The sequence below is a fragment of the Lupinus angustifolius genome, chromosome LG04, assembly GCF_001865875.1.
Source record: "Lupinus angustifolius cultivar Tanjil chromosome LG04, LupAngTanjil_v1.0, whole genome shotgun sequence".
Classification (NCBI taxonomy): Eukaryota; Viridiplantae; Streptophyta; class Magnoliopsida; order Fabales; family Fabaceae; genus Lupinus; species Lupinus angustifolius.
Genome location: NC_032012.1, coordinates 14,357,257 through 14,382,187, shown reverse-complemented (window position 1 = coordinate 14,382,187; position 24,931 = coordinate 14,357,257). Strand labels below are relative to the sequence as shown.

General features: G+C 32.1%; 1 protein-coding gene across 2 annotated transcripts; it reads right to left on the bottom strand.

The window, feature by feature from the left end:
- Positions 4,167–20,353, bottom strand: LOC109345948 (kinesin-like protein KIN-7K, chloroplastic). 2 transcript variants are annotated; one of them, XM_019585257.1, is made up of 23 exons: positions 19,974–20,353; positions 19,772–19,869; positions 18,255–18,344; positions 17,328–17,380; positions 16,588–16,653; positions 16,461–16,514; positions 16,231–16,290; positions 14,732–14,810; positions 14,223–14,290; positions 13,163–13,225; positions 12,907–13,011; positions 10,947–11,051; positions 10,602–10,709; positions 9,858–10,001; positions 8,888–9,070; positions 8,586–8,744; positions 7,531–7,719; positions 6,788–6,928; positions 6,550–6,672; positions 6,416–6,469; positions 6,040–6,087; positions 5,751–5,948; positions 4,167–5,131 (listed from the first exon to the last, which is right to left on the bottom strand). In XM_019585257.1, exons 1-23 carry the CDS (start codon positions 20,225–20,227, stop codon positions 4,568–4,570), a joined length of 3,006 nt encoding a protein of 1,001 aa, XP_019440802.1. In that variant the 5' UTR covers positions 20,228–20,353; the 3' UTR covers positions 4,167–4,567. The 2 variants fall into 2 exon arrangements, with proteins under 2 accessions (XP_019440802.1, XP_019440803.1); XM_019585258.1 differs by having other exon boundaries at positions 4,568–5,131; positions 6,416–6,466; positions 19,974–20,227.

The following is a 24,931-nucleotide window of genomic DNA, read 5'->3' as shown; positions in this document are numbered from 1 at the left end:
ATCGATTTGAAGATCAAATCGACAATAAAAGTAGGTGATGTTTCAATCGGTTAAGTATATGGAGGATTCTGCTGTAAGATAATGGAATCCTTGAGATTTTATTCATATCAAATAGGTATAAATATACAAGATTGTGAGAGGTTAATAATGACTGATTACAACCTAATAATAACTGATTACAACAAATAATGACTAATTATTATGTGAATCGTAACATAATAATATCGTATCAGAATATTCTATTCGAATATTCTATCACACCCCCACAGTCGAAGCGGGAGGTTCACTGACGCTGAGACTGGTCCGAAAGTCATCAAAGAGAATACGAGGAACACTGTAGTTCTCGTGATCGGCGGCGGCGGTGAGCAACACGGTAACAATGGTGCTTCAAGGAAGAAGAAAAAAAATAATTTAGAGAGAGGGATCGGTAAAGGCTGATACCATGTAAGATAATGGAATCCTTGAGATTTTATTCATATCAAATAGGTATAAATATACAAGATTGTGAGAGGTTAATAATGACTAATTACAACCTAATAATAACTGATTACAACAAATAATGATTAATGATGACTGATTATTATGTGAATCGTAACATAATAATATCGTATCAGAATATTCTATTCGAATATTCTATCACACCCCCACAGTCGAAGCGGGAGGTTCACTGACGCTGAGACTGGTCCGAAAGTCATCAAAGAGAATACGAGGAACACTGTAGTTCTCGTGATCGGCGGCGGCGGTGAGCAACACGGTAACAATGGTGCTTCAAGGAAGAAGAAAAAAAATAATTTAGAGAGAGGGATCGGTAAAGGCTGATACCATGTAAGATAATGGAATCCTTGAGATTTTATTCATATCAAATAGGTATAAATATACAAGATTGTGAGAGGTTAATAATGACTAATTACAACCTAATAATAACTGATTACAACAAATAATGATTAATGATGACTGATTATTATGTGAATCGTAACATAATAATATCGTATCAGAATATTCTATTCGAATATTCTATCATCTGCATGATCTAACTGACTAAAACTGTTAGTTTGGCTTTATAAAATTAGAAAATTAAAGGGTCAGAGTCATTTTAGGAATGCACATCATGGTATTGATAAATAACCTAGAAATCCTAGTGTTAATTAAATGTCATAGCTTTTTTGTCATCCACTTATTGTGTGATAAATATTCTCCTATCTAAAATCCCTAGTATGACAAGTAGTTATATATATATATATATAAGGGAGTGAGTCAAGTGTTCATATAAAAATTGTAAGAACAATAATTTAGGTCTTACAACCATATATGGTGAAGGGACTCGATGAAGATTAGATCTTAATTTGTCGGCCTTAATTGGTTGGAGGCGAATATTTGGAAGGAAGCTGGTGATAGTCTACATGCTTTATTTTGGTTGGATTTGTGGTTTGGTCAACAATGTCTCACGGACACCTTCCCGAGATTGTTTCTGCTAGCTTTGGACAAAAAGGTTGTGGGGGTCGATCTAATGGAAGATAGAGTTGAATCACTCTGTGGAGGATACCACTATTTGATTGGGAGATAGAGTCAACTAGACAACTGTATGATCTTATTCAGCATCATTCTTGCAACAATGAAGTTAGTGACAAATGAAAGTAGAATCATGATAAGTTTGGTGTATATGGTTAAAACTGCTTACCTTGTTCAAATGAATCATATTTATCCACATATGTAATATTCTTAATTTGAGCTGGATTAAGTGTGTTCCTTTAAAAGATTGTGGTTTCATATGAGAAAGTTATTAGAGGCAGAGTTGCAACTAAGACTGAGCTTTTCAAGAGAAATATTTGGGGAAGGTGATCTTAAGTGTAACTTGTGTTTGTTGAACGATGAAAGTATACATCCTTTGTTTCTATGATTTGGTATGTTTGGAGTATGAGGAATGAGGTCATCTTCGGGGGACCTAGTTTTATCCAAATTTCGGATTTGATTCAGATTAGATCTTGGTTATGGTTTTCGAAAAATGTTACTTGTAATTCTTACTCTTTTAAACAATTGTGCACTACTTGTATTGATCTTTCTTGTAACCTATAATGGGTTGTGACTCCTTGTGCCGCTTTTAATATATTTACTTATAGAAAAACAATTATATATGAATGATTAATATTAAAAGTTATTTATTGGTCAAATAATCACTTAGAAAATCATGTGTATATATCTCTTAATCTTAATCGTTCATATATAAGATTCAATTATTTATATTAATTATTCTCAATTATTATTATTATTATTATTATTATTATTATTATTATTATTATTATTTGAATTAGTTCCTCCCATAACAAAAAATCATTCTAATTTCAAAACATAAAAAGCGACATGTGTGTCAATTTAAGTATGACATGACCTTTTTTAGGAAAATTTAGCATTTTTCTCTACAAATATGTCTAGATATATGCCTAAGTCTAGATATATGTGACTCTTGTATTTTTTTAGTAGAGAAAAAGATGTATGGACTAATTGTATATGAGTCATTGTATCATCCACGATTGATATTTAATTATTGTTGATTTTTCAAAAAAAAATAATCTAAATAAATGATCGATGATGGAGACATGTGTATAAATCTCTATATTGTTAGCGTATAGATTTTACACTCATGATGAGTATAATATTTATGTACTGTCAGCATAAAAATTTATACACAGTCAGTCATCTTCATTCATTTGTATTATTTTGTTAATAGTGAATAATGATAAAACATGAATAGTGAATAATACAGTAATAATATATACACTCATACATTTTTAGTGTATATATTTTTTTCAAAAGTAATATATATGAGTAATACATGATGTAATAACAGTATATAAATCTATACACTAAATCTTATATTGGTTTTCTCACCACAGTTACACTATTGCTTGTTCCTTCCTTTTAATACTACATAGTCTCTTTTAGTAAGACTGCTAGAGCATTGTTTCTATAGTCTCTATTGCCCCTAAATAAAACATGGATATTGTTCTCCTTAAAATGCCATTATACTATACATAGGTGGAAGATGTTACAAATGGACATGCAACTTGAATGATGAAGGTTGTTCCACAAATTTGTTTTTCTACTTTGACTACATTGTAACATTCTTGCAATGCACTTCTTTTCAAAAAAATTCCGAAAGCAAAAAAGATTGTATTGGATAAAAAAACACAAATGTTCCTTATACAACAAAATCTTTTATAACAAATTTGTATAACTTTCTTTTCTAGTAAAGAAAGGAGGACCTCATAATTAATTTCTTGATATTTCTCTTTATTTACCTAGACTCCTGAATGGGATTAAAAGCTGATGAAAAACCCTCTGAAATTATAACAATATTTAAAAACCATGTCCAAAATAAAATTAAAGGGAGATGTATGTACTATGTTACTCTCTAGACATGAAAGACAAATTTCATTTTGCAAAATATTAATTGCAGTTATGTTGTATTTATTATAACTATGGAAAATTATGGGAAGGTAAAGTCATAATTATGCGAAAACCCCATAACTTAATCGACATCTGTCAAGTCTTACTTGCTAACACCCTATCAATATGATTTGACAATTAATCACTATTTGTCATTCTTCATGTTACTAAAAAGTTCAAAATTCTCATTGCTAATACATCACATATCTGTGGGGTTGTAAAGATAAGAGAAAATTTAATTAAGTTGGGTGGGATGATCAATGATGTGTGCTTAAAAAATGAGGAAGGGTTGGAAAATATGAATGCAATCAAGTTACTTCTTGTTTAAACAAAGTTTGAAGTCTCCAACTCCTTCCAAAGTTTTGGAATTTTCCTAGCAAGTTAGCTTCAAAAGACAGCCTTCTAAGAAGAGGTGTGAAAGTTACTAGTATTTGTGTTATTTGCTCATCAGTTTTGGAGTCTTTTTTTTGGTTAACTTATCCCTTCCGGGGTACGTGGTTGTCTCTCCCAATAAATATCTCTCTCATAAATCAAACCTTTGATATTTGACATGATCTTGTGAATCCAGTGGGGTCTTACACCATAGACCGAAGAGTATATTGATCACTTATTTGTACACAACTGATTTGCTAAAGTGTGGCAAAGGTTTATTCTCACTTCCTCATCAGCCCCTACCATGCACAACAACACACAATAGACCAAGGAAAGTGCTAGGAATGATTTCTAACTGAAACGCTTTGTTCAATTTTGAAGGTTCAGTATTCTACATCATCAGAATTGTCAATTAAGTTGTCCACTTATTTAAGATACATATAGAGAACTAAAAGGGACAAGCAAAAACTACTTTATTGTTAATGACATTTTAAGCCATTGTTCTCAATGTTTTAAATGTTGTCTCTATATAGATGCCAACCTAATGAAAAGATAGGAGAATATAGAAGTGGCCATTATTTAGATATATACAAATGGGAAATCCTTGATATGGACCAAAAAAGGACAAGGAAGAGATTAAGGGAAGAGAAAAGCACACCTTTTTTCGAAAAAAAATCTTCTTAGACCTCTCTCTCAAGCCACATCAAATCAAGGCAAATATCAACTCAAAAGCCACTACTACAAAATCAGATCAAATTTCCAAACCATCCAATTGTAAACTCTCTCTTGTGAAGCTACAAACATCAGTTTCAGTTCCCTGTGTCTTCTTCAGCTTTGCTACAAAAACCCTCATGTTGGCAAGTTCATTTTCCAGATACGCTTCTCTTTGCTTAGACTCCTCGATCTTTCTTTGAAGTTCAGCCTCTTTCTGATCTTTCTCTGATAGAGCAGCTTCATGTGATATCTCCCTTTCTTTACTCAAGGCTAATTCTCTTTTGATATTTGGGTTTGATCCAGTTTGGTCATTTCTTCTAAGTTTAGCATGATTTTCCCTTCGTCCCTTTTGGACTATTCCGCTTGTTCTACGTTGGATTGGTGAATTCTTGGAAGCAGCTAGTTCAGCAGCTAGCCTCTCATTATGGTTCATAAGTTTAGCAACTTCTTCTGACAATGCCTTAAGCTCGACGGCAGCAGCTGAAGCTAGCCCTTTAGCATATGAACTCTCTTCTGCCAGTTTCTGATTCCGAAGTTCTAGATGCTCCTTTGATTCTGTTAGTTCTGCCACCTTCTGCTTCAGCTCTTCTAACTCGCTTACCTAATTAAGTGCACAAAATGAGTGGGGATAATGACTTGAGTATATACAAAATAATTGATGCCATTAGAGATGGTGATATTTGAAACATAATCTGCATTTAAAAGATTTCTTTGACCTCCTAAAAAAAGGTTCCTTTTACAAACTAAAAGCTCATAAAAAACAGGCAAACAACTTGACCATTGCATCATGCAAATATATATACATGTATCATGTATGCATATATGCACACACAGTGAGAACATTGTATAATTATGAAAAGGAAGCAAATCTTGACCATTATATCATGCAAGTGTGCTAAGAACAGAAAGTCCTGTGGCTTTTAAGTAATATGCAATCTTATCATCCATACAAGATCCAATAGTTAAAAACTTAAAACTCTCCAGCCTCTCATAATAAGATATACTCACTTCATAAGAATTTCTGCACAACAATAAAAAAGTAATACAAGTATTTTGAAAGAAGTACTGTATTATAATTTTTAAGGACATTGTATTTGTAGGCACCCTCTTAAGAACAACTGCTGGAAAAATAATGACCAAGTATAACCACCACAAGAAAGGAATGATAGATTAAGAACTGTAGTAGCACTCGGTGTAAATCTGACAAGGTAAAGAAATACCTGTGCTTGCAAAAGGGTCCCTTCATTGGTAAAGTTCACATTTCCTTTTTCAGGGTTAAGTTCACCACTGTAGTCTTTGGTTAGAGAGAAATGTTGTGAATGATTGACTACAGGGCTGACACTTCTCAAGTCTAATGCATCTGCAAGTTGCTGTTCCAGAGAGGAAATTATTTCTTGCAGGCTTTCACATTCACAAATCTGATAACGCCAAATCATTCACTTAGCTAAGAACAATGAAGAGAAGAATAGTAGGAATTTCATAAAAAGTAATATACGCTGGATTTTTCACCTTCTGATTAAGCTTTTGTTGAATTATACGATTATCAGCTGATTTAACCTGAATTAGTACAACAACGTTATTAGTCAACACTGGAAAACAATCATCATCAACAAGCCCGGATATTCATGCACTACTATCACGTTTAGCACTTGAAATGTCTACGACTCTATGCTACATAATGAGAACAACCATGACTTGAATGATCAGAAACATGGTTTCAAATTTTCAATTATATCAAATCATTGACATAACAACTATCTATTCTTGTTGTGATTGGAAAGTACTACAATGCAATAAATATGGATTTGACCTCCTACATTCTATCAGGACTTTCTGTCTAATGGAATATGATGAAAAATATTAACAAGATGTATGTAATTGTCACCTCAAGTTCAAAGGACTTCTCATGTAACTGTGCCATCATCTCAGCAACAATCTTCTGTACAAAACAACCACCATTAAGTTTGATTTCGTAACATGTGAAAGAAACAAAGCAACAACGACGTAAAGTGAACATACCTGTGACACTCCTGATTGATCCATGTCATCTGAAGCAATTGAACTACTTGAAATTCGCTTCTCCAGCAATTCTATTTGATCCTTCTCCACCTTAATTTCATCTTTCAACCTTCTTATCTCCACCTTTGAATAAATTAAAAATGCAACTTTCAGGCATAATAGTCACATTTATAGTTCTAAATACTTCTAATCACACAGACACATTATATAAACAAAAAGAAAAAGGAAATAGTCATACATGAATCTGACCGTTCTGAGGATTTCTTGCTGTTTCCTCAGACAGCCTCTTCAAAGAACTTGAATGAAGTGCTACTTCTTCACATAAAATCTTGTGATGCTCCCTCAGAAGATCAATCTGGTCAACTGATTTGATGTTTGTCTAGAAAATTATAAAACAAAAATGACATAAGGTAAATATATTGATGTCCACGTAAAATAGAGTAATCAGTCACACATATTTGCCGAGAACTTAATGGCCGACTAAACACCATATTTATCCATTTTAAGATAAAACAGAGATGTCTTCCAACAAATAACAGTGATCTAACAGATATTTCTCAAACTGAAGGTTATACATGATTACTAGTTTAGGTCTAACACTTGAACATGCAAGTAAACTGTTCACCAGATGAAAAAGTAATGGCAACATATAAACAAAAAGGATGTAATGACTGGCCGCAAACAAAATAAACAATGTAGGACACTGGCAGAAAAAACACCTTGATTCAATTTTATCTTTCCTGGTAAGACAAGGACATTTATGCACTAAATTGCACTTGAGGACAAAACTGGATACTAAAACATATTTATTACTGCCACGATCGATGTTGTTCATAGTCGTTTTATAGTCATCTAAGAGACTTTTTTACATGAAAACAATATATGTAGTGCAGGGAATGAATATGAGATGTTTCGATACTTGAAATTGGAATTTTTCTCCAAAGCTGCAACAAGAAACAACAAAAGCAGTCAACTACATACCAAATGTCTCTCTTGTCCCAAAAAACTATCCTCATCAATATCTTTATCCTCTCTTGCCTCTGATATAGGATCAGCAGATGGAGAGCGTTCTGCGTGATTACAAATTTCTTGTTGAGGTGTAGAAGGTGTGCTAGTAGATTTTGCTCCACTACATTGATCACTAATCCCTGATGAGGCACTATCTCGTTTCTGATAGAAATAGAAAATACAATCTTAAACAAATAGAGTTTAACTAGTGAAGAATACCCAAAATGAAAAGATTCATTATACAACTTGGGAAACAAAAGACGTCCAACAAGGTCCCTAACCAATAACAACCACGACATGCATCAAATGTTGTTTGAGCAAAATGATGATTGTAAAGTTGCAATAAAGTATAATCAGGTGACAAATGTGTGGACCAGAGAAAGCTTGAATTTTTGTGTAATAAAATGCAACTAATTAACTGTTGGACTGATGATTAAAACTGTTCAATGTCAACTATTACCTATTAAAATGAACTTTAATATATCCTAATACCGCAAAAATGCAAAATCGAGGAATAATTAGTGTAAATCAAATGAAGGATAGCCCCATGATTAGAAGGGGAGTTGGACCAAAAAACAGCTCTATGAAACCAATAAAAAAGAATTAGACCTAAGTGGCTTGTAGGAGGATTTCGTTTTTTAGAACACGATGTTGATTGATCTATATAGCCAACCTCACCTACTGGGAAAAGGCTTTGATTGCTGTTTTGGTAAAGAAGGAAAATGCATACCAATTTGTAAAGCTTCAACAAGAATAAAGGACTAATACCAAGAAATGCATAAATGGCCATTGCCAAACCTACTTGTTGCATTACTTTACATAATGGTCTGGCACAGCCTATTTGATTTTTAATTGCTAAAACATGTAGAATGGGAAACATCCTTCACTTTTATCATTTTAAAAGTGAAAGATCCCAAATCAAACCTCGTCATAATTAATAGATGTAAGCTATATATATTGAAATGTAACATATTTCAAACATGTTATCATAATTTCCAAGCACCAGCAAACAACAACGGGCAACTTACACGTGACTTCAACCATTTTAGTAGTCCGTGTTTCTTTGCCTTTTTCTCCTCCTTAAAAGAATCATCAGCTGTTACAGAATTTCCCTCCACATTAACATATAAATCAATGTTTTCCTCGTCTAAGATTAAATCCCGCCTTTTGTATGGAAGATATGCAAGCTGCAAAAAGAATTGATAGTTAAAAAAATTAGTGAACAAAGAAAAATAGCCCTTTAGTCTATATTGAGACAAAATATGTAGAAGTAATTCAAAATCCAGGAATTGTAGGGAGGGAATGGAGGAGAATGCAAAATGAGAAATACCTCTTCTTCACCAAAGGAATGTCTTCTACGAGGACCCGGCCTGTTAGGAAATCTTGTTGAATGTGATGCTTTTGTGGAGACTAAAATCAACTTAGTCAATCGTTGAATTCTGCCTAACAAAGCAGCTTTGGCTTCTTCTTCTTGTTCCAATCTGGATTGCAATTTAACTTGACCATCTTCTAACTTTACATAATCATAAAAATTGACATACATTTCAAAATCAGAATGCTAATTTCAAAGAAAATCAATGAACTCGATTGACAAGATTTACTGGAGAATATATAAAAATAGAAACTACAATCCCAAAACTTAACTTGACCGTCTTCTGGATTGTATGGGATGACAATTTATAAAAACGGCCATATGGTTACAGGAGAACATATTATAGAATAATAGAAATGTAAAAAACATAAACAATAAAATTATTTAACCATAATATAAATATTATTTTCATAATGGTCATGTTCGAAGCTCTAACTATAAGATTTCAACAGAACTCCACAAAGTATTCCAAACAAAAATATATAAATTGTATGGATATGATTTGAAGAGAGTGAATAAACTAATGACTTGTAAATGAGTGTTACTTATGAGTAGGTGCCTGCTTGTCCACAATAAGTATCAATACTGGCTATGTACCCAGTACAAGTACGACAACCATTCCGTGAATACATGCATCACAGGTTCCCCCCACAGCACCTTGTTTAAACAGTAAGACAACCTGTGATGATTTTGTATAAACTGGTAACAGGATTGATGGGTCTATAATGGCTAAATCTAATAGATCTATCTTTTTGGAACCAAAGAGATGGAAGTGAAGTTCATACTAACAAGTCTATAGTCATTTGCCTTTGATATTTATCTCCATCTTCTAAGATAACATGATAGAAATATTCGAATTTTGTGGAATCCAATTTTAGTACCCATTAAAAAAACAAAAAGGATGTGATTCATATATATCATTACCAACCTTTTGTTTTAAGAGCACAATGTCATCTTCTCCAGTATATTTTGGCTGAACTGTGTCAATACCTCGCTTCAATTGTTCCAATTCTTCCTTTAAGCATTGAATCTCTTGCTGGTATTTCTTGATAAGTGACTTCTCATCAATTATCTGCAGGACCAATTTAATTTTTTAATTAAACAAATTAAGAAGGATCATAGAGTCTACTAGACTAAAGGATGATATCATCTCAAAGAAAAAGGTACAAAAATAGAAAAACATGGCATGCTGAATATCTCATGGTAGAGCTCCGCAAGAAACAGAAGAGGCAGAGCAATAAAGTGAAGAGAAGTCAAGAACACCAAATTCTTTCCGAAGTACACAAAAGTTCATAGAAACTCTAAAGGTTCGTAGAATTTCTTCCTTTTTCAATCAAAAGAAAGCTATTTGAAACATTTCTTTTATTTAAAATTTGATGGATAAACATGGTCCAAGATTGCAGAGTTGGTGAGAACTTCTGAGTTTAAATTAAGGTAAGAGGTGTTTGAGAACTGCAATCAGTGATGAATGTGAGAAGTTTCTATACTAACTGGTCCCCTGAAGATAATTAAGTGGATATCTTTGACCAAACATTATACCAGAGGCAAAAGGCATCTCTGCAGTTAAGTCAGTAGCAATTTAACAAATGGAAGCTGAATGTGGATCTGGTCACTTGCAAGATCAGATAACAAGCTTGCATTTCAAATTACAAAGTCTTAAAGTTTAACCTACCTTGTTTTGTGATGCCTGTATTTCAATGTGCTTAGCCCGGTGAGCAAACTTCAGTGTATTATGTGTCTCATCGGTACTACTAGATGAAGGAGTTACTGTGCAAATGAGCTGTATTTTAAAGAAAAACAAACTATCAGATTTTTTTTTTTTGTAACTATGTAATTATATCACCAAAACCATCAGAGTTTAGAGCAGCTAATTTATAGCACTTTTAACAAAGATCTGTAAATGAAATTTAATTTTCACAAATAAATGAATGTATGTGGGTTCGACCCTTCCCTAGACCCCAAACCAGGTTCCTTTAAATGCATGCATGTGAAAATATCTACACAAGGGAAGCCTTACAGATATACGTCCATGACCACTGAGGGAAGACTGAAGTAGTCTAGTCAGTTTGGAGTCCCGATAAGGTATGTGACTAGGATTCTCTTCAGTCAATTTCGAAATAACCTGTGCAACAAAGATAACCCAACTTAAACAAGGGCATAAACATAGGTCCATTGAATACAACAATACAGTAGTTAAGCTTCGAAAGTACTGCACATAGATCATTCTGAATGCACAATCATTCCATCAATAAGATAAAGAACAAAGCACAAAGCACATCTGGCTACTGAAGCATAAGATAAAGAATTGTAAACATTCCTAAGGCAAGCTAGCCATTACATGACAAAGTGACAAACATGTTCTAATAGTAAACTCATCAAAGAAAAAGAAGGCCCAAGCACTAGAAGAATATAGATAAAGAAGGCCGTGGAGCAAGTAAACTCAATGATATACGACAGAAGGATCTATTGTATTTTATTATGATTGAAACCAGAATGTTTCACATCAAAACAGAGGATTTGTGAATAAGTCTAAGTTGTTTAGAGAAAAAACAATGAGTCCTATCTGAAATCAATGTTTTAGCTATGAACTATAGTCGAATATGAATGCAAATATATTTTGGAAAGTACAACATACCCATATTTTTCTTTTCGTCCCCTTATTTTCAAGTGTTTATGCTGCTTTATTTGTCCGTTCATTTATAAAGACAAGATAAACAATTTGTTTACATTTGTAAACCTCATGTGGCAATTTAAAAGTTGTTAAATTTCAGGGGGTGTATGCATATCTTTCCAACCTATTAGTAATTACCTTCCTCTGAATAATTTTACTAAAAGTTTTGATATTTTGGTATAGCCCAACAATGTGAATTGACCTAGTGCGATACGACTTGGTTTGGAAAACTGGTGCCAATTTAAATGTGTCATGCAGATTCATTGGACAGTCAAACAAATAAACTTTGTAATAAAACAAAAACAAAAAATGCATGGCTGTGTGGGCGGGCCAAGCTTCTAAAACATCACATTTATGCTTTGTATTTTTTAATTCTAATCAAGTTTTTTAAAATGCAATTTTGGTGTTATTTTGTTTAAAGCGTGTATTAAATAGTGAGATTTCTAGATTAATATGATCATATATGTGATTGATTTCAAAATATATGACAATCACATATCTGACTATTGAAATAACAATAATTGATTATAACAAACATATGATCAATTATAACAATAATCGATTATACATATAATTGATTATTGAAATAATCTATTTTTCACAACTAATCCAAACACACTTTTAATTGTTGAAAGGGTTTCACTAACCATTGCCCTTAGGGCAATGTTTAAGCAATCCAAGGAAGGAAAGTCAACATTGGGAAGTGATGTATTCAATGAAATAAGAGAAAATAGTTTTAAATTTCCCATGTTGACTTTCCTTTCTTGGGTTGCTTAAGCCTTGCCCTTACAGCAATGGTTAGCAAAACCATATTTAAAAAGCTTTAAGTTTTGGTGGCTTAACACAGGCTGGCTGAGGCCAGACATGCTTCAAGCTATTTTTAAAACTGGACTTCCCTTCAGGACAGGCTATCCAACTTTTTTGACAGTGCAAAAGAATTAAAAACAAAGAATATAGCGCGACTAATCGTGCTAGTGTATCATGAAGAAGTTAATGAAAAGAAACACATATCTCCAGTGGCATATAGAACAAGAAAATGTAACAACAAAAAGACATCACACCTAAAGAGCAGTAGCATAAGTTCAGTGCACCAGGTCCCTAAGGGTTAGTTTGGGAGTTGGATTTTGGAGGGGAAGGAAGAGAAAGGGAAGGCTTGGGAGTCATCTCACAAGTGTATTTCATGGCCTCAAGCCTTTCCTTTCCCTCCAAAATCCAACTCTAAAACTAACTTTAAGAGGACAAGTTAATTCCAATGTTAGGGTCTTATGTACATACAAAAGAAAAGAAAAAAGGTTTGAGACCTCACAGTTCCAAGAGTTAGAAGACTTTTATTGATATAAGACCCTTCTCTCCTTCTCATTCCAGTTGTTTCAGCTTTTGAGCTCTCAGAACCTGCTAGATCGATGAGATTCTGCGTGTATAAGTAAAATATTGAAAAACTGTAAGAAACAATAGAAAAATATGATGTCTGAACATGAAATCAAGTACCCATGTTCAAGCTTGGAAGTAGAGATCTAATGTAAAAGCAAATGAAGTGCAACCAAAAAGTTCAAAATAACTACCAGTTGTGACAGTGTTACTGCTTCTCCTTCACAATTTTCACCACATGGACTACTCTCTATGGTCTGTTATATAATAGTGAGCAGTTAAAAAGAATAAAAGTAATATCATATGTTAAACAAAGCAATTAAAAGAAATAGGATATATCATGCTGTTCAATTTTGTTGTTCCATAACTGCTTAAAAGTTGGAGGTTGTTGTCATTGACGATCGAGCTCAACATGTTGGATATAGTTAGTAATCACCCCAATCACCAGAAGGTCCTTTTTTATATTTAGAGTGAAAAAACATGAACAGTAGTGACATGAGGTACAGGAATTATGAATAAATGCATTAGAGAAAATGTTGGGGTGACTCCTATTGTAGAATCTCACCTTAGGTGGTTTGGGTATGTATGGAGGAAACCAGAAGAAGGTCAATTAAGGAGAGTGAATCAAATGATGGTTAGTGCAATTCCTAGAGAGGGGGGAGGCCAAGAAAAACCATAGGCAAAATAACTAAAAAGGATTTAGAGGTAACATTTTGTTTATGGAGATGATATATGATAGAGCATTATGGCATAGTTTAATCCATGTAGTTGACCATGCCTTGTGGGAATAAGACTTGGTTATTGTAGTCATAATAAGAGGTGTTCTCAAAAGGAAGTCTTGAGTAGGATGATGGTCTATGTTTATTCAGGAGTTTCGTGGAGGTAACTTTTTTTTAAGGTTTAGAAATGAGTCTCAGCGCAGCATTAAGATTATCACTTAGTGGCCAAGAAGTCACAGGTTCAAGTCCTAGGAACAGCCTCTCTACTTGTGGAGTTAAAGTTGCGTACATATACCCTCTCAGACCCCACTAGCTGAGAGTCTTGTGCATTAGACGCCCTTTTAAGGTTCAGGAGTGATTTACCAATGACATAGCTACATGTTGTGCTTATTACATATAATTTATAAATGCTCAAAAGTGTTAAAGCACAAAATAAATACAAATTTTTGATACAGTTAGAACATAAAACAAATATAAGAATCATGTTAATCAATTAGAACAATATCATTTGTCTTTTAAGATAGTACAAACCCACCAGGGTAAATATTGTATGGCTCCTGCTACTGAGTAGGTTGAAGTTTGTAGACCCAACATGCCTGTGCTCTGTTATCAAGTAACATGACAAAAATCAAGAAAGGGGAACATTAAACAACACCATGGGGGCCTCTAGTAGAACTGTAAAAAAATCCAATTCTCATCATCATTCACAAAACCAGAAAAATAAGTTTATTTGGTTTTATTTTTTAAATAACAGTCCAACCATAAACATTATATGCAGCTACTTTTTGACAATACAATGTTAAAACTTGTCAATTAATATCCTGGTATTTTCATGCATAACCTACTTCCCAAAAAATGGCTACATAATGCAAATAAAGATGAGTGGGATAATATGTTTTCTCTTCTGCTATTCATAGTGATGCTCAATTTAAAGATAAAAATAAACATCACTAATTAATTACAGAAGGCGTAATCAGAAAACAAAATATCCCAATTTGTTATAGTGCAACAAAACAAGAAAACAAACCTAGCTGACACTTTTACCTTCTCCAGCTGCTATAAGGGACAGTGCATGAGCAGGGGAGAGTACAACCTCTTCCTTTATTCCCTCAACGAAGGTTCCCTACATATGAATCAAGAATCAGCATACAAAAGATACAAGCTTTCCTTAGACACTTATATTTATAAAATTTTGAGTAAGTATTTCATCAATTACATGTTTGTTTAATGCTAACAAGCTGATGGCTCAAATTGCAGTATACATTAATAAAGTCCATGGCTCAACATACAACAGTCAGAGTTATTGAAACAATTTTGCTAACATCACCAAAAACAGAAAGAATGAGATATTCCTATATTAGCTTAGTTTTAGTTTTCACTAAGTTTTGACAATGACAACAGAAGATTGACTTCTCCAAAACTCATCTCAGTGATGTTTTCCACAGAAAAATCAAAGGTTTGCTAATAATCACTCATGAAACAAGTTGGATTGAACCATGAGATATAGACCCAAAATCAAATGGCTACTTGACTCGATCAGCTGTGAAATTTTCCAGGGAATGTAAAGGTTTCATCTCAAAACTAATTGGAAACGAGAGGAGTAGCTCAATAAGTATATAAATCTGTTAAGCTTTATCTCAAAACCAATTGGCAATGAAAGGAGTAGCTCAACAGATATTTAAACCATTCCCGAGACAATGAGGTAGGCAATGTGGGACTTACTTTCCAACATGCCCCTCCACAAAACCTGCCAGACCAAGCGAAGGGTTACCTTTGACCCATAACTAAAGGGCATCTTTTGGCCCATGACAACCGGAAAGAAGTTGGGCTCTGACTCTAATACCATGCTAAGGTTCCATCTCAAAAATAATTAGCAATGAGAGGAGTAGCCCAACAGGTATTTAAATCATCTCCGAGACAATGAGGTAGGCAATGTAGGACTTACTTTCCAACAAAATCGCACCCTAAAGAATGACATAGGCAATGTGGAACTTGTTATAAGGCTACGCTATACCAAATTTTTAAACTTGTCCGAAAAACTGTTAACTACAGTATATGCCATGTATCCCTCATCCATGCCTGGGTACTTAACCTGAAGAAATGACTACAGTAAATGTAGACCAGAATGAATCACCTAACAACTAATCATAAATTCTTTGAGCTGCTAGCAATATGACTATTCAAAGTTGTTCAAGTCTGAGTCTAACTCAAAGGTACAAATTGCCTGGTAAAAACAACACATGAGAATGTCACCAAGCCCAAAATCTCCACCTTGATGGGCCTTGTAGTAATTCGGCAACAACTTTAATGGCAAGAAACTAAACCATTGTCGGAAAAGGCTGTGGTTGTTGTTGTCTTTTATTCAAGACTGATACCCTCCAGGGTTTGATTCTCATTTATCATGGTTAATCAAATTCAAAATAGTAACATTTAGGCACTAGCGAAGCAAACAAAGAAATTCAGAACAGACAATCTTAACTCTTAAAAATGAAGATAAGTTATATAATAAAAATTTAAAAATAGGTCAGAAATATAATCCACACCTGAGCATCCTCTCTGACTCTTAAGTTCTGTCCTGCTGGATTTAATAAGTCATTAACCACCTAAAATTAAATAAAGTTTTTAGGATAAGAGTGAAGAATAAAGCAGCATTAATCAAATTTCTTTTCATGAGGAGTTATAGGAAATAGACAAGTATGTGGAAGACAATATCAGCATGAAATTATGAACATAGCATCACAAGAAAGAAGCTAGAGAGCAGGAAGAAGCCCACCTCATTGTAGATCTCCAAGTATGAAACACGAAGTAGGAACTCTCTGTTTGGAGTCTGGTGTGCAGAAACAACAATCAATGTAATTCCTGTAAAACAAAAGTGCCACAAACACACTAGTAAAATATACCTCTTGGATAATGCTAAAAACATCCTTCACAGCAAGAGGTATGATTCCAGGAGATCTTTGATTGCCCTGTAAATATGAATGTATGAGCAAGAGGTAAAGTCTGTTCTATGAGGCATGAGCAGATAATGATATAATGTCACAGTAACAAAACCAAATTCATGGCTAAACTTCACACTATCAGCAATTATCACAAATAACAGATAGTATTAATTAATTCGTTATCAGGTGATGTAGCATTCAGATTATTAAGTGGCAGGGAATGAATACAAAATCTTAATGTTGGTTTCCAGTCACATGGGGTGTGTTTCACTTGCTAAAAAACAAGGGCAACACAACACAAGAAAAAATTGTCACTTGTTTGATTTCTAAAAATGACTTGAGTTCCAAACAAAACTTGACCATGGTACAACACAAAACTCACTTTGTTTGTCCCCCACTAAACCATGGGAAAAGACTTTGTCCACAGCCCTGAAATAGAAAAATACAAAAAAGGCAAAAACTCACCACTTGCCCCTTATCTCCTTCTCCCCATTAATCTCAACACAGAATAACATCAAATTACCAAACCATCAATAATTACCAAAATGGTCAGGGATTGATCCTTTGTTATTCAAGAATGGTTTAATAATCTTTAAGTGTGCAGCATTGAAAATTGAAAATAACAAACATAAATAAATAGGTAAGTTTATCAAAAACATGCTGATCAACAAGATGAAGGCAGAACATAAATGTGGTCTCACATGCATTGTATGAGTCTTCCCACTGCTTGTTACCCCATATGCAAATATTGTACCTGTGATGAAAACAATAGAGGAGTTCAATTGTTAAATACTTAATACGCCAGGTATGCAATCCAAAAAATCTAAAAATTCTCAGCCACAAAGGTCTCCAAGCAGTGACTTTAATTGGAATGGTTAATTTCAAGAAGAGCTAAAGACTAATAAATAGGCTTTTATATCATGGAAATTGGATGACTACCACCTATAAGAAGAAATGTGATGTCTTACAAAAATTTCCATGGCCCAAACAACCAAGTTACCTGGTTTTCATTCCCGTGAATTATCCATAGTTCCAAACCTACTAGTTAGTTTATACGAAGGAAACAGTATGTGAAGTGATTGCTAAGATGATGATTCCCAAACCTCTAGAGTTTAAATCATATGATCTGACTACCTACCTAAGCAAACATGTAGTTTTTAATCTTATTCTATCAACATTTATCAAAGAAGATATACAGCTTCTTGCCAACTGGACCGAAATTGTATGCATTTCAGACTTTTTCTAAAAGGTCTTCAATACCATAGTTGCGTAACTTTTTCTAATTTCACTATGCTTGATAAACAGAATTTGGATATCTCTGACAAGAAATGCACTGCTCTTAAATCTTTTAATGTAACCAACCTATGTCAAAATAACAACTTTGGTTTTCAACGAATAATACTATCCAAACCCAACTTAGTTTATCAGCAATATCAAACTACACTAAATCATTGCAAATTCCTAATTAATTAATGTGTGCAAGATTTAGAATTATTTCAAAACATACATCCAAAATGCAATATGTATATTAAGGGAAAAGATAGAGCAATTTCCTTAAAGCAGAAATAGATTTAATTTTTTGCCCTTGCTGGATAGGTAGCAAGTAGTAAGTTCAATCTGTCAATTACCATTGACGCCCTCCATAGAACCGCTAACAACATCCTGAGCAGCAACATCATAGACATGACGAGTTGTGGTTGTGGGACCAAAGACGTGATCTAAAAGAAATAAAAAGAAAATTGATAATTTAATACACAATGTTGAAAGATCAGAAGGAGGGAGGACTATATATTGAGAATGAAATGGACATGATGAAAATTGTGATTTGTGATAAATACAAATCATAATTACATGAAATTTGAATTCCTTCTCTCAAATTGGGTCATGACAGTTTTCTGAGTACTACTCTTTAAATATTATTACTCTGCCTATGTTGTGAACATTAAGAGAAACTTCTAATAAAGGTGTTGCCATAAATGGTTTGAGAGCATTTTTTTGTTAGATATAGTCATATAGCCTAGAGGCTAATATGGATAAATGTAACTGATTCACTTAATGGGTAAGGCTTGATGTTAGTGTTTTTTTATATTGGCTTGAAAACTAACATAACAAAGAGTGGGTAGGCAAGAATTAACATAAATAATTAGCTTCTCAATTTTTTCAATAATTTGGTTCGATGCCAAGTGTCAAGTCTTTTTTGAAATTATAGGATTTTAGGTAGAGGGAGGAAAATAAATACTCAAAATAGTAAAATTTGTATTGATATTTTTGTGAGTGATATGATGTAACACAAAGGCCATAACATGAACCCCTATTTATATTAATATTAGACACCTAATTAAATAAGGAACTAAATCATAAATGATAATATAATGTAATCCCAATCCTAAGAAATCTTCTAATATATTTTAAAATAATCTACAATATAATCATGATAATAAGAGATATCTCCTCAACATTCAAATATCCTCCAAGAAATTATAAGATATGTCATATATTCTAACAGTCCTTAAGAAATTATAAGATATGTCATGGAGGGAAAAGTTCCCTGCCGGAGAGCTACTATGCTCACTGTATTTTGGTACCTTTGGCTATAAAGGAATGCTTGAAATTTTAAAAGAATGACTCTTTCCTTTTCATGCATCAGGACATGATTTCTTACTTGGCCGCTCTTAGGTGTTCAGCACATGGATTTCTCTTTGTAGATTTGCAGAGGTATGGTAAATTTATTTTGTATTAATAGTTCCTTTGTGTCTGGCTGTCTGCTACGTAACTGACTTTCGTATCAGCTTTTTCTAAGGTCGGTTGCTTTCAAATAAAACTTTCTTTCATTAACCCTATAACCCTTCTAGACAAAATTCCACTACTTTTGGCTTCAACAAACAAATCACAATGGCAGTAATAATCTCTTCATTTCTTTCAGCCATTAACATCATAATGACTAATAATGTAGTTATATTGTACCAACAATTCGAATCCTTAAATTGCCCCTTTGGGGAGGGCTTTACCATATCATAACACATCAAAACTCAAAAGCATTCTATCTATACTCATAATACGGATTATCTATATTTCATCCATGATGCTAATGATAAATGTAAACGCCAAAAATCCTATTCATAAAAGTTAGTTTTGCATCTCATACCATATGCATATGCTATTGACGGGTTATACTCGCTTCGCACTATAGTTTCTCCATCTGCATACCATGCAATCTCCTCTCCTTGACGAATTTCTCTTGGACTGTCAAATTCATAGACCTCATTTAAAATAACAAGCATATATATATGTAACATGTATAACACAGTCACAACAATGATATTTGATTTTGAGAAAGTAATACTTACTTCAGTGGACGAAATCGGACTGTGACTGTGACATTTTCCTTGGCTCTTTGTGCATCCAAAGGCACAGATTCCAGATAAAAATGCTGCTGTGGTGGCTTACTTTGAGCTGAAGATAATGCTGGCGAGCTCTGTCCATCAGCAGATGTATCAGGAAACTGCTTAGAAGACGACGTTGTCGAAGACGAATGCGAATTAGCAGCCTTCGAGCTATTGAATCCGAATCCTTTTGATTTCACTCCTTGTTTTGATGCCATTGCCACTTCCACTCAATACTTCAATGATCAACAATCAAATAGGTTGTGTGCCAATCTAATTACACATCAAACACAGAAATTGTAAAATTTGACAGAAAAAAACTGAAGAGAACAATACACTGTGTTATATTTTATTACATTAATATAAAAAATATTATATATATATATATAAGAGGGTTAGCTTCAACCCAATAATAAGGTTGGTTCTCAGTAACTAATAGTCTATTTATGAGTTGGGTTGCGGAAGGGAAAGAAAGAAAAAGGAAGGCTTCGAATTCATCTCAAAAGTAGATTTTATGGTTCTCAAGTCTTCCCTTCCCTCTCTTCCCCTCCAAAATTTTGTTTGCGAGTTGAATTTTGGAGGGAAAGAAATGACTTCAGAGTCATCTCACAAGTGTATTTCATAGCTCTGAGATATATTTTTTTTCATTATTTCCCCTCCAAACCCAACTTGCAAACGGACCCTAAGAGGTTACGGATTCAAATCCTCCAAATAAAATCTTTGGCTAGGTATATATATATAAGAGGGTTAGCCTCAACTGAGTCATGCGTTCAAATCCTGAAAACAACATCTTACTTACAGGTAAGGCTATATAGCCTACTTGGAGTCTTGGTGCAATGAGTAGCCAAATAATATCATATATGATTATATATAACTAAATGTATAAAATATTAGAGGAATGGAGAAGCGATGTGTAATTGAATGAAGGGAAAAAATAAGACAAAAATATATAAAAAGGTGAAGAAATAAAAAGTTGCTAGGATCAATGTTTGGAGTGTGAAAATGAATAGGAAAATTAAAAGAAAAAGATGGAATAATAAGATGAAAAGAAAGAATGAGAAGCACATTGAAGTTATATTACAGATCCAGAAGAGAACAAAAAGTGTGTGAGTGAAACAGAGTCAGAGAAAATTGAAAAGAGTGAGAAAATGAAAGAAAATATAACACTACCTTCTTCTTAAGTTTCAGTATATGAGTGAGAGAAATAGAATAGAATAGAAAAAGAATTTAGAGTGAGAGAAAATTTGGTAAAGTGTACTTATTGACTCTATTTATACACTTACCATAATTCATCAATCATTATTCATATTAAATATCTTCAATCTTAAATAAAACAAAAATCATTACAAATTTGAATGATGTATTAAATATTAAAATATAAGAAAACGATATCCAAAAGTGTAAGAATTTTGTACATTATTATTGTATTATTTATAATTCAAATTTTGATATTTATTAAATTTTAAATATAAATAATACAAATAATGTATTAATTGTGTATAAATTATTACATTGATTGATTGTACATATATATTCTAATAAAACATTTTCCTTTTTCTCTATGTACGGACATGAAATTTAATAAATTGAAGTAAGGTAAGAGACTCTAAAGTTCTTTAATGGGTGTGGGGAATGGTGTAAGTATTGTTTTTATTTGTTGACTTTCATACATTCACGAGAGCAATGAAATTCGTCCTTAGTAGTGGATTACCAATCAAGCTCAACTAGTCTCAAGTGTTGGATATTTTGGATTAGGCATCTTTGCAATGAAATGAAAAAAATATTGTAATATATATGTATTATAATGTAAAAATTTATATATTTTTATTGTATCATTATTACTCAATATAATATAAATAGTATATGATACAATGATAATGTGAAGTTATAATCTTTTATGAATTTAATATCTAATCAATGTTAGTCTAAAATTTCTTACTTATTCATATATTAATTATTATTAAAAGTATATAGATATTAGTATATAAAAAATCTCCTACATTACTAATATATATTGCTAAAGTTATGTTTTGTATTAATTTAAGAGTAAAAACATACGTTCCTCAAAAAAATTTGTCTGTGTTCATTTAGTACCTCAAAAAAATGAAAAATCTAAAATAGTCCATAAAAATATTAAATATTAGTTAAATTAGTTATTTTTATGATCTATATATACAATCTTGTCTATATCAGTTTGAATTTTTATTTTTCAAGAATTAAAGTGATGCACACAAAAAAGTATAGGGATTAAATCAAGTATTGACTCTCAATTTAATATTATGTGAAGGTACTAAAACCTAGAAACCACCCACATGGAACTATTGGCCACTCCATCTCCCATTTGCATGAAATTGCTTTAGAATTGGTTAATAAGTAATTAAAGTCGTTCAGATCAGTCAACAAAAAAAGAAGGAATCTTGAAGTTTTAAAAAAATGAGCTTTTTGTGTTTAAAATGTACTTTGCAAAAAGATATTTGAAGTAAGTTTAAAAATGAAAGTAACTTTTAATAATTTTACCTTTTGAAATTTTAAAAAATTACATTAATTACTCCAACTAAAAAATTATATTATTTTTGTGATGTATAAATTATTTTTACATTGAATTTTTGCTAATGTATAAATTGTTCTTGCACTTGATTATTAGACAAGTGTATAAATCATTCCTATATTATATCTTATTAATGATGCATAGTGTAAATAATAGAAGAATACCATAAATTCATGTAAGTTAATTGCATTTACTAACAAGGCGTTGGTCTAGTAGTATAAGACCTCATTTTATCTCCAAGATCGAGACTTCAATTCTAGGAAGCGACACTTATTGAAATGGACAATCTCGAACCCCGAAAGAGGTTAGTTCCTTACCAAAAAAGGTAAAGAATACACTTGATAGTACCAAAAAAAAGTTTATTACAAAATATATATTAAAAATGACAAAAAACTATTAAAATAAAACAAACAAATAAAATATTACATATCAAATTATGAATGAAATATTAAAATAAAATCCAAAATTTTGATTTTAAATTTTATATGAAATTATTACTCAAGTTGTTCATTACTTAATTAATTAATAAATAAATGATAAATATTGTAAGTAATTTTAGTCAAATTTTAGTCATATTAAAGGTGCAACCTTACAATTACTAAGCTCACAACTACAAGCTACTAGTTAATATTACTATAAAGAGCCTAAACTTGATTGTATTTTTAAGAGAATATTAACAACGACTAAAAATATATATTAAAATAAATAAAATATTGAATTCCGGTTATAAATAAAATATTAAAATAGAAGATTAAAAGTTTTGATTTTAAATCTCAATTTATTTAACTATTTAATTAATAAATAACTAAATATATATTATATATATTTTTTAGTCATTTGTTAAAGTTCAAATAGCTATAAAACTAGTTTTACAACTGTAGTTTAATAAGCTACTTATATATAACTATAAACATTTAACTATATTTACAGCTACAAACTCACAACTACAAGCTAGTTTTATTGAATGAAAAATCTTATTTGTTTTTATGTTTACATGTGTTTAAAATGAGATATAATGGACCACCCATTGTAAAAAGTAAGTAGAATTCAAGTTAAAAAGTAGACACATTGTACCATAAAATTTGATGTTCATTCTTAAATGATAATTTCTTATCAAAGTTGAGTTTTGCTATCAACATTGTTCTCTAATTTAAGTAATTAGGAAAGGTAGTGGACGAGTTATTTTGGCACTAAGTCAACAGTCCAGTGATGATCCAAATAAAGAGCTTATGAAATCAAGTGCTACTATTACTATCAATATATTTCTGAAGATTTCTAGAGGATTTTTTCTTTTGAGATTAACCATAGAAAGCTAGTTGTTAAAAAACTTAATTCCATTTTCTGTGCGAGTAAAGTATAATTTACTATCAACAATGTGATGATCTAGTGGTGTAAGATTTCATTAGATCTTCAGGATGACCAAAATGTCAAGGATTTAATTCTTATGAACAACACTTGTTAAGAGAGACAATCACAAATCCTTTGGGTAAGGAGAAACTCTTGATAGCACCAAAAAAAGTGTAACTTACCAAGTTAAAGATGACTTAGAGGCAATTTTGCAATAGAATTGCAATAAGAGATGAGTGTCCATGGCTTGGATAAGAGCAAATGAAGCATATGTTGAAGCAATGTTCTCAAGTAATGTTGAATTCCATAGGAAGTTTTTCTATAAAGCTAAGCATTAATGTTCACAAAAGGAATTATTATGGCAAGAGTCTTTTATGTTCCACTAAATATTAATGAACTATTTTATCTCAGCACTTTGCTTTAGAAAGTTGAGGGATCAGAAAAGCTCTTATATGTGATTGAGCTATGATGCTGCTTCCTTGGATTTTCAATTAAGAAGGTATAAAGATATGTTTAGTCCTGTTAAGGTATTTAGTGCATAGAATACTAGTTTTTTTGTTATTAAAACCTTCTGAAGTTGTTTATTTTGATTTTAGTTTGTCTATTAAAATTTGGCAAAAAAATGCATTCACTGAATCATTGACAATGTAAGAATTTTATACATTATAACTATATCATTCATTATTCTTATTTAATTATTATTGACCCTTCAAAAAATTAAATACAAATGAATAATAAATGATATATTGACTGTATAAATTTTTTAAAATCAGGTTATGCTATAAAATTTGATGTGACAATGACTACATTCAAAACTTAAATACATTACAGGGATAAGTCTAAAGCATTTATACATTTCAAGGATCAAAATAAAGGTATATATAGCTAAATGTTGACAATAGGACTTAAATTATTTGCAAATTTAGTGCCATTTTGAATTTTAAACTTCTTTCCAAAAAACCAATTCCTCCTCCCCTCTTGGAACAAAAATTGATACAGTAAACAAATATGAATCAAGTCCACAAGC